The 11,232-nt window shown below is 35.7% G+C and overlaps 1 protein-coding gene across 1 annotated transcript; it reads right to left on the reverse strand.

Annotated features, from left to right (window-relative positions):
• Nucleotides 1-591: 591 nt before the first annotated feature.
• LOC117323728 (beta-1,3-galactosyltransferase 5-like) lies at nucleotides 592-5,388 on the reverse strand. Its single transcript, XM_033879148.1, has one exon. The coding sequence runs from the start codon at nucleotides 5,334-5,336 to the stop codon at nucleotides 4,329-4,331; it is 1,008 nt and encodes a 335-aa protein (XP_033735039.1). The 5' UTR covers nucleotides 5,337-5,388; the 3' UTR covers nucleotides 592-4,328.
• Between the last annotated feature and the right edge of the window lie 5,844 nt (nucleotides 5,389-11,232).

Consider the following 11,232-nt stretch of genomic DNA (forward strand, 5'->3'; position numbering starts at 1 on the left):
AGTATAATGTTTGTTTTGTATTACATCGTAGATAAATTTAGGACTGAGTGGTAGAGCCACAGTATAATGTTTGTTTTGTATTACATCATAGATATATTTAGGACTGAGTGGTAGAGCCACAGTATAATGTCTGTTTTGTATGGTATTACGTTATAGATATATTTAGGACTGAGTGGTAGAGCCACAGTATAATATTTGTATGTATTACATCATAGATATATTTAGGACTGAGTGGTAGAGCCACAGTATGATGTTTGTATGGTATAACATTATAGATATATTTAGGACTGAGTGGTAGAGCCACAGTATAATGTCTGTTTTGTATTACATCATAGATATATTTAAGACTGAGTGGTAGAGCCACAGTATAATGTCTGTTTTGTATTACATCATATATATATTTAGGACTGAGTGGTAGAGCCACAGTATAATGTCTGTTTTGTATGGTATTACATTATAGATATATTTATGACTGAGTGGTAGAGCCACAGTATAATGTTTGTTTTGTATTACATCATATATATAGTCAGGGGTATGTGGTAGAGCCACAGCGTAATGTCTGTTTTGTTTAGTATAACATAGTACAAATAATAACGATTAAAGTCTTTATTTATACTTGATAACATGTTGAACTTAAAAGCTCGTCTTACACATGGTCGAGATAAGTGTAGAATATACAATATTTACAACACATACAAGAATAATACTATGACATTAAACAAGGCACATATGATATCAAAACACATAATGTTGTTAAATGTAAATGTAAATTAAAAAGTACAACCACAGCAGGATTAAATATTACTCCATAAAAAAGCTCTTTTCTGCTTTCATATAAGATAAAAGCGTTGAACAGTTTCTCACATGACTTGACAAAATATTCCATGTATGGGCTTTGCGTTGGCCAAGTAGTTAATGTGTTCCGACACTTCATCACTGGGTTGCGAGTTCGAATCCTACGTGGGGCAGTTGCCTATTACTGACCGTAGGCCAGTGGTTTTTCTTTGGGTACTCCGGCTTTCCTCCGCCTCCAAAACCAGGCGCGTCCTTAAATGAATCTGGCTTTTAATAGGACGTTAAACAAAATAAACCAAACCAAATACTTGATATCTGAAGGACTTTATGAAAGAATTTGTATTATGAGATGGTAAGTAAAAAAAACATTTGTGGTTGAGAATCTCGTTAACCTACAATGAACATCGGACTTGCTAGTAAAGCAATTCAAATTTTGTGGAGTTAGATTGCTAGGTAACTTGTACATAAAAATAAACCGCATAAAATCCTTTTGCTAAGATGTAGCCATCTAAGTAATTTAAACATGTCATTAGATGGAGTTAAAAATCACAATTTAGAATAATTCTGACTGCTCCCTTCTGGAGACGCTTCAACGTAACAATATTTTTGTACTGTTTCCTCAAACAAAGGTAGAACAGTTGTCAATATGAGGATTGATAAAACAAATAAAGAATTAATACAGGGAGTCTGGCTTAAAAATAGCCTTAGCTTTTTCATTTAAACAAAATAACATGATGTTTTCTACATACATTTGAGAACTGTTGATTCCAAGACATGCACTTTTCATGTTTTACATTTTCAATATTTACATCTTCGATGACGACAGATAGTTCTTTTTATATACATTTCCTATGTGATGTAGAGATACATGTAGCTTCTTTGGTTTTGTCAGTATTGATACACATTTTGTTAGCATCCCACCTGATGAAACTTCCTGGCATCCTCGTTGAGGTTGTTATTCAGATCATTAATAGATTTTACATGGGTCATCTGCATACATACAGAGTGTATACATATCACTCTGATTAGTAACTAGGAAAGATCGTGTACATACAAAATGAACAACAATGACCCAATATTGATCCCCGAGGAGCCCGAACTAAAAGGGGGAGAGTATTCCTAAAATTCTTAAAAACTCGAAATCACCCGCTCAAATAACTATTAAAATTTACACTGTTCAAGATGAGCATTTATACAATTCAAGTTTTGAATGGAAACTTTTTGTGATAAACAAAATCGAAAGCCTTTCGGAATTCAAAAAACAGTACACTGTTTAGTTCCCTTTTTATCAGATATAGATACAATTATGTATATATACAGTGTATATATTTTGGATAGTGTGGTACAGCCACATTATAATGTCTGTTTTGTATGGCATTACATAGTAGATATGTTTAGGACTGAGTGGTAGAGCCACAGTATAATGTCTGTTTTGTTTGGTATTACATCATAGATATATTTAGGACTGAGTGGTAGAGCCACAGTATAATGTCTGTTTTGGGTGGTATTACATTACAGATATATTTAGGACTGAGTGGTAGAGCCACAGTATAATTATGTTTTGTAAGATATTACATAGTAGATATTATAGCATAGTGAAACGGAAATAAATAAAATATCCTATTTTGCCCTATCGTTCAATGAACACTGATTTAAAAAAAACTTCTTGCTATACCAAAGATGATTTAGAGTGTGTCTTTCTTTTACAGCAACTATATATGTCAATTCAGATTTCTTTCCAGAATACATTACTTATCTCTTTTTTTTGTTCTTTTGAGCCATTTAGATAGATGATTATAGAATTATTATCAATTACCAATAACATTTCTAAACAACGTTTTACATACAAGATCCTTGAAACCAGAACAGCGTCATTGCTTTTATGAAGTAATCTATATTAGTCATCGTTTGACCGCCTTCTGCGAATGTTTGTACTATCTAACATGTACTAACTCTGTCTTTTTATTGTTCTATGATAATTTGAAGAGTACAAGTTTTGCACATTGTTCATCAGGTTTTGTATATCATGTACTATAAAATGTATTTTGAGCAATAAAATGTGTTATTTTGCACATTGCAGTAAGCTGCTGCTAACAATATAATGATGACTTAATAATCTTATGATTGTAATTGGTTTTTTTAACATATTATCAACGTTCATTTGTATTTCCAGAAGGTTAATCATCTGACCAAGGTTCTGTTCATATTCTGTCATAGCTACGTTATTTATCCTCAATCCAGATACATGTTTTAACATATTTGGTTAGAGTCCATAGTATTTGGCAAATTGGTTAAGAAGAGTGAATCTTAAAGCATTTCCAGAACCATTTAATTTGACTCTAGAGTTATCTGCATAATGGGTAATTTATATTCTGTCATTTTTTTTATGTTTCTGTTTTCATTTCAGGTTCCTTCATGCCTTAATTATTTTTTTTAATGTCCCAAGAATTTTTTACAGAAAAGACAAGAATGTTTGGCGATATGAAGTTTTTTTTCCTGGAAAAAACCGACCTTCATTCAGCTTTTGTTTTATTGTTATTGCCCCTAGTTTATTTCTTGTACTCGAAAGACTGGAGACCGGTACCGCTCCAATTTTGATAACAATGTAAGTATGAATATGTATGGGAAAGTACAGCAGAAGCACAAATTCCCTATAAATGTGTATAGGGCTGTGTCAATACAAGACGTAAATGATGATGACGTATACTTAATAGTGTGTTGGGTAATACTAGCCGACAGTGCCATTGCCAGCTGTTGTAGGGATGCAGCTCTCATCCACACAAGGGGGACATAGGAAACATGTATTAAAACATGTGTGACTTGGTTGTGATACTTTTGTAATTGGTTATCCAGTAGAATGTTTAATGAGTAAGCGGAATATTGGAATTTTATATTGATTATATGGAACGGTATCTTGTAGTGTTGCAAAATGTTCTAAGTGGGACAAATAAGTAGATATAGGCATATATTCAGATTATACGGTTTGATATTTTTTTATTGATTATGAATACGACTACGGTCTTCTTACTGACGTTTTTGTCGACATGACATCTTGTGGTAAAGAAAACAGTCCTAATTTATGTACCAGTGGTAGGTAATATCTTATTATTTCAAAGGATAGATTAGATAAGTATCGTGATGAATGTTCCTATATGCAATAATATTATAGTTCATGAGGTATAAAAAGCATAACTGACATCTGTAAATTGGCGATTTCTGGACAAAAAATCTTTTGTTCGAAGTTTAGTAATTCGAAAACATTTTATAAGATCTGACATTTTTTATGATGCCGTTTCTTGGACACTAAATAGAATGGCGTGCACAAATTTACCTCCACCGATATTAAAATAGAAAACGTTTTTCGTGGTTTCCGCGAGGAACTTGATTTCTGAATCGAGTAAAAAATAATAGCAGTTGCCAAAACATGTTACTTCTAGTATTCATGCATGCTATAGAGTAAAGACGTTTAATTCAAAACAAATCATTCACCTAATTTAAACGGTATGAAGTACTCGGGACTTCATCGGGCGTAATTAGTCTTGATTCAACGGATTTAACCGCATATAATAGTACCCATTACTGCTTTGTTTACGATCCTCTATCACAGCTTTCCACATAACGTCGATTTCTTTGCTTTTTGCAGACATCACTAGATATTCGCAATTCGAATGTTTTTCTTTGTAGCATTTTAAACCATTTCTATGACGGAAAGTGATATTTTTTCCAAACGTATCAAAATTTACATTTTTCAACCGGGACGGGAGTATACCAAACAAGAAAAAGTCATCCACCCAGAAGAAAGGTGCGCCGATAGCTGCGTGGAATAAAGCTGGTACCAGATCCGTTGATATAAATACAACAAAGCCACTGCAGTACATGTGGGGATAATATGAGAAATACCTATATTCATCAGCATGGACATACCACTTATTGTTGCGATTTCGGATAATCGGCATTGTATAAGGCTCAATGCGGTTACAGAATATATTTTTCTTTTTAGGTGCCAGTTGATTTCGAATTTCCTCGAAATATTTGAAGAAATTGATCAAAGAATCATCATCGACTTTAACAACCATCTCTGCATTCATACAGTTCTCGGTAATCCAGCGGTATCCCATTACACCTTTATTGGTTAAATTCCGATAAGAATCTATAAACTTTCCTTGTATGATGTCTTGATATTTGTGGGATTCCATCTCTAGCTTCACTTGCAATGTAGAATTTGTTACCAGGCCGAGCAGGAAAACGACACGAACACTCTCGGGGCTGTAGACTGTCGTGTTAAGCCAGGTCCGCCTCATTTCAGAGCGGATAAAGAAATGGTTTGGGGCGGTATGCACCATCACAAGGACAGAAACCTTATCTACTCCACGACATATTTTGTTGTTGTTGATGTTGTACGGGGCGTCTACCATGATTGAATATTTCGTCTTTGCTATTATCTGGCGACCAAACATGTGATCGTTATGATTATCATCATTGTTGCCAAGGTCCCAACGAACCGATGATTGCTGTAGGTTGGAGACATCACGATAGTCCATTACTGCCCTCGGTCTGTACACTTCTTGAATGAACGTAATAGTGAATAGAGTTGTGGCAACTATCATGCCAATTGAAATAAATGTTATATACGATATCAATCTATACATCTTGTTCGTTTTTAGTGAGAATGCTTCTTCGCAGTGCTGGGGAGTACCATTTCAAGCTGTTGTCTGAAAAGAGAAGCAGGGTATTGCATGTTAAATATAACAAAATAAACATCATTCTAGCAACGCACAAGAAACCGTACATTGACGCAAAATTTAGGATACATCAGAAGAGGAGGAACATTGCGCTGTAATTTATATGAATACCTGTGATACATGCATTAGTCTACAGTATAAACCACACTGGGTTGGACATTACTTTTGCCGATATCATCATCGATTTCAAAGTAAGCCAAATGTTAATGGTGTGATGTTCAGGGGCACCGAAACTTAGGGTTAATGGTTCCTTTCATGTACGAAGCAGAAAAAGTAAAAGCATAAACCAAAACGCATGTGAATCATAACACTATGTGAAACACTATACCATGTGAAATGTTATACCATGTTAACACTAAACGAAGTGAAACGCTATACCATGTAAAATACTATATCATGGGAAACGATATTCCACGTCAAGAACTATGCCATTTGAAACACTGTACTTTGTGGATGTTAAACACCGTACCATGTGAGACACAATAACATGTGAAAAAATATTACATCGGTAAAGTGACTGTAGGAACTTCATATACTTATCGGCAATTCTCTAGATCCCCTTTGGGTTATTGGTCCCTGGGGGCTCTAGTGATAGATGTAACCCTGCTACTTTGAAGTGGGATTATCCTTGGTGCTATTGACCAAGGGGTAATCGATTGATCATGTTAATATAACATCATTTGATGTAATATTGATTATTGGATGTCGTTTTAATAAACGACCATTTCATCTAGTGGTTGTTGGTTAATTAATTTAACAGCAACTAATGTTATCAGATATTTTTGTATCAATATACACGGAAACATTTAAAATGAAATAGCTCACTTGCTGAAATATGGCAATCCGTCAGGAACTGCTACTAGCTTGTAAGTCAGTACAGGCTTAACCAAACTGCCAAATCCCAATTCTTTCTGGGTACGACCATTCACAATAAGAACTATTTGTTGGTTTGTTATCAGATTTTCAGCTAAACGTTTCAGGGGAACGAACGTCCTCAATAGATTAACTAGATAATCATATGTCAGCACGCGCGAAACCCCTGAGTAAGTGTTGGAAAAACAAAAAAGGAAAGAATTAAAGGTCGAATTGCAGACCCTTTTGATCACAAACTCTTTCGAGACTCGACACTTTCACCATTAGGCTTAATTCCCCAAAATAACCTATTAACCTCCTCAATACAAATAGTAAAATGCTTTGTGTTTATTGTGGAATAATACATTTCACTTCAATAAATGCCTTCCCGTAGTATGTTCCTCTTCTTGTCAGCAGTATGTTGTGCTCTTCAGTAGTACATGACCCAGCACCATAAAGCCTCCATATCGTATATTTCAGATGACACTTTCTTTGATGTTTATTATTCATCAACAAAATGCATGTCAGATCTAAAAGTGCTTCTGAAAAAATACATAACTCCTGGGTATCCCTAAAAAACAGACAAAAAACACACTGGTCCTCTACTGAAATAATAATTCATGGCATAAAATTAAGTTCAACTCTTATTACTGCCAATCTGCCCCAGGATAAGCTTGAAAAAGCGCAGTCTCCTCAATTCATTCGAAAACAAAGACGCATACAACTGACGGATTTAAAACAGATAATTGGCTTTCTCAATATTAGATGTATCATCATATTCCGGATAGGGCTTTCCTGAGGCGTTTAATAGATTTAACTATGGAAGTCAGGCGATTCAATAATTACATAGGGCTGATCGAGCGGCTCGGTATGACTTATAAGCATGGTCATTGCTTTTAGAACATTTCAATGGAAAAAGAATTTCTGAAATTCTTCAGATACAATTATATTGTATTCTGATGTATTAGGAGTACATGACAAATATGCGGCCGTTTTGGTGCCAATTAGATTGCAGAACAAAGGACAGATCAGTTTCAAGGTGCTCATATAGCAGTGAAAGGACTTTTCCTTCTGTCATTGCATTAGAAATAGTTTGTAAAATACAGAATCCACCTTTATCTTTATAGCTATATATTCTAAAGTTTAGCATATACTTTCGCGCTGAACACTAATGAAGCAACTAACAAAAAACTGTCTTGTTTCAAATTTTATGAAGCCCACAAACTGTCTGCCATCAGCTTTGTTCTTAAGATGGAGAATATGATAGATGCTACTGATCTGTTTATGAAGAAATTGCTTAAGGTTGTCCAAAACAGCAGAAGCACGTGATTGCATACAAATGTATTACAAGGAGGGTCAGTACTGTCTGCCTCCTCTTGTTTACTATTGTATAGCAATGTGTCTTTTCAAAAATTGTCAAGTACCTTATAGATGGATACAAATGTAGCTCAAGAAAGGTCAGTACTGCCTGCTTCCACCTGCTTCATGACATATGTATATCATTCAAATGTATTATCTCATTTTATGATAATGATCGAATACCACACAGCTACAAATGTGTAATTAAGGTCAGTACTGCCTATTTCTTTGTTTACAGATGTTTATACACAGAGCAATGTTTTATCTCATTTTATTATTACCATATACATGTAATATTAATACCATGTTAGTACACTCTTGTATTATTACAAAGAAGATCAGTACTGATTGCTTTCTCGTTTTCTCAATTTTGATTAATATACTAGCGGAAAAAACAAACGCATCAGTCGCTGCTCGTACTCTCCTAAACATCGACCCCATCAAGGTGTTTATAGGCCTTGATGGATATCATTCCACTCCTGAATAAGGGCCTGCATGAGTTCAGCGATAAAGGATGTTGACGCGCTTCCTTACCATCCTGTCTGGACTGTATGGTGGCCAATCAAGAACTGGAACGTTGTTTTGATCCAGAAATTCACGACAAACCCATGCTTTCAGTTACGCAAGCGTCAGAATATCGCTCACCACGACGTCGATAGATACGTTGTCGTTTATCTGATCTGTAAACCGTAAAGCGAAACTCGTTAGTGAACAATACGCGTATGCAATGGGCCAAATGAAACCGATTAGGTGCATGAGAAAGCAACCACTGCATTCGACGGTGGCAAAGGGACCATAAATGAAACTCCTGCAACCGATTTCTAACCGTTCTTGGGGACTCTGGCCGACCATGAGTGCCGACAACTTAACGTACCGTCTCCGTTTGAAATCGGTTACGGAGGTGCAGAAGACGTACGAGTATGTCTTTATCTTGACGTCGCGACGTACTGCTCGGGTGTCCGCTCCTAGGACGGGCATCCAACCTCCTTGTGGCTCTGAGAGCCCAACTAAACGGGATATTGCTGGGGGTACATAACGTTGTGAATGCCCTTGCATTCAAATCAAAGACCCTAACCCAATCGCTTTCACCCGATTACGGCATGTCGCTGTACAATCTCTTTGGAAAGAAATGTTGTGTAACTGCTCTGGTATGTTCTATTGTTCAATTTGTAATTATTTACAAACACATATGGTGGAGTCCCTCGGATGCACGCTTTCTTGAAAAGTCTTCTGAAAGCATGCAGCGTCGAGCAAGGTAACGGTCGACCGGATTTTAACTAAAGAACAGTTTACAGTGCACGGAGACAGCTCAATGTGAAATTCAATTGAATTTAGACCACGGGTCTATAAGTATAAGAGAAACTGAACTTGCGTTTCTTTTTTCCGCTAGTATAGTGCATATCACATGAAGATTACTCTCGAAGTACGATACTTTCAGGAGAAATATGTTCTTCCGTCGTCCATGTTTTCTTAACTGTATTTGTTTGGAAAATCGGTGTCTCTGAAGGAGAATTGAACAGTGAAGCTCCGTACTTTTTGGATTTTTCTATTCTTACGATACACTTCTCTCTTTAATCCAAAATAAGTAATCTATGTGTAAAATTATGAAGTCTCTCTGTTGTATAACTGCCATTTTGGTATTGTCAACTACTTTTCGCTTTCCTTCCTCTGAAATGGGTATTTTATGATCTTAGTTGTCAAAAACTTCAAACGAGTCGTGAGACCTCCGATGGGGAAATGTCTTTGTCAAAATTTTAGACCAGGTCATCAAAGCCAATGTTTTAACCAATCTTTGCAGTAAGATTACACATGTTAATTTATCAAATCTTATTTTGTTCGGGTTTAACATTGACATTGTTATGTAATTGATATTTAAGGTTGAAATTTGAAAAGTCATAAATAAATGTAATTTACAACACCTTTGGGTCTCCAATATTATTCTTGTGAATTCCAAACAGCAAACGTAGCTGTTGTCCCTTGACCCAGGTTCTAGACAGAGATGATATATGTATCGGATATTCCATCGTAATTCATTTTTATCATTCAACGTTAGTTTTATGCACCAATCACTATCATATTTCCTATATGTAATTCAGCTAAAACACTCTAAAACCTGGCGAACATGCATAAAATGCATCTGGAATAATCTGCCGATAAGGTCATACATGTGTCTTAATACTACTTTAACCAAGCGTATGGGTGTGCCAAACAGTTAACTTTAGTTTACAACTGTTTGTTTTATGAACGTGTAAGAAAATCCTGACAGACAAGGTAAAGTTATAGCGCACATCTGTATACAACATTAATAAAAAGTAATAACGACAAATGTACCATAGCAGTCTGACTAGCTGTATCACATTAATATCACACTTACCATATCAAGTCTGACTCTATCACGCCAACAACATGCTAAATAGCGAACCTGGCTCTATAACAACAACATTAAGCTAATAGTCTGACTCTTAAACATCAACAAAACGCTCATAGAAAGTCTGACTCTTAAACACCAACAAAATCTTGATTGCAAGTCTGGCTCTAAAACATCAAATACATGATAACGGTATGCCTGACACTCAAACATTTACATCACGCTCACAGTCTGACTCTATAACATTGGGACATCAAACTTGCAGCGTGGCTGGTTCTAAAACATTAAAATCACACTTTCAGCGTGTCTGACTCTATAACATTGACATCACATTTACAGCATGTCTGACTCTATAACATTTACACCACACTTATAACGTAACTGACTCTATAACATTGACATCACACTTATAGCTTGTCTGACTCTATAACATTAACATCACACGTACAGCGTGTCTGACTCTATAACATTGACATCACACTTATAGCGTTACTGACTCTATAACATTGAAATCACACTTATAGCGAGCCTGCCTCTACAACAATGACATCACATTTATAGCGTGTCTGACTCTATAACATTGACATCACACTTATAGCGTGTCTGACTCTATAACATGGACACCACACTTACAGGATATCTGACTCTATAACATTGAAATCACACTTATAGCGTGTCTGACTCTACAACATTGACATCACACTTATAGCGTGTCTAACTCTATAACATTGAAATCACACTTATAACGTAACTGACTCTATAACATTGACATTATACTTATAGCATGTCTGACTTTATAACATTGACATCACACGTACAGCGTGTCTGACTCTATAACATTGACATCACACTTACAACGTGTCTGACTATAACATTGACATCACACTTACAGCGTGTCTAACTCTATAACATTGAAATCACAATTATAGCGTGTCTGACTCTATAACATTGACATCACACTTATAGCTTGTCTGACTCTATAACATTGACATCACACGTATAGCGTGTCTGACTCTATAACATTGACATCACACTTACAGCGTGTCTGACTCCATAACACTGACATCACACTTACAACGTGTCTGACTCTATAACATTGACATCACACTTATAGCG

Source organism: Pecten maximus, chromosome 3, assembly GCF_902652985.1.
Source record: "Pecten maximus chromosome 3, xPecMax1.1, whole genome shotgun sequence".
In the NCBI taxonomy this organism is placed as follows: Eukaryota; Metazoa; Mollusca; class Bivalvia; order Pectinida; family Pectinidae; genus Pecten; species Pecten maximus.

Bases quoted from the DNA above. Each gene is read 5' to 3' on its own strand.
- LOC117323728 (XM_033879148.1), bottom strand. From the start codon at position 5,336: ATGGACTATCGTGATGTCTCCAACCTACAGCAATCATCGGTTCGTTGG.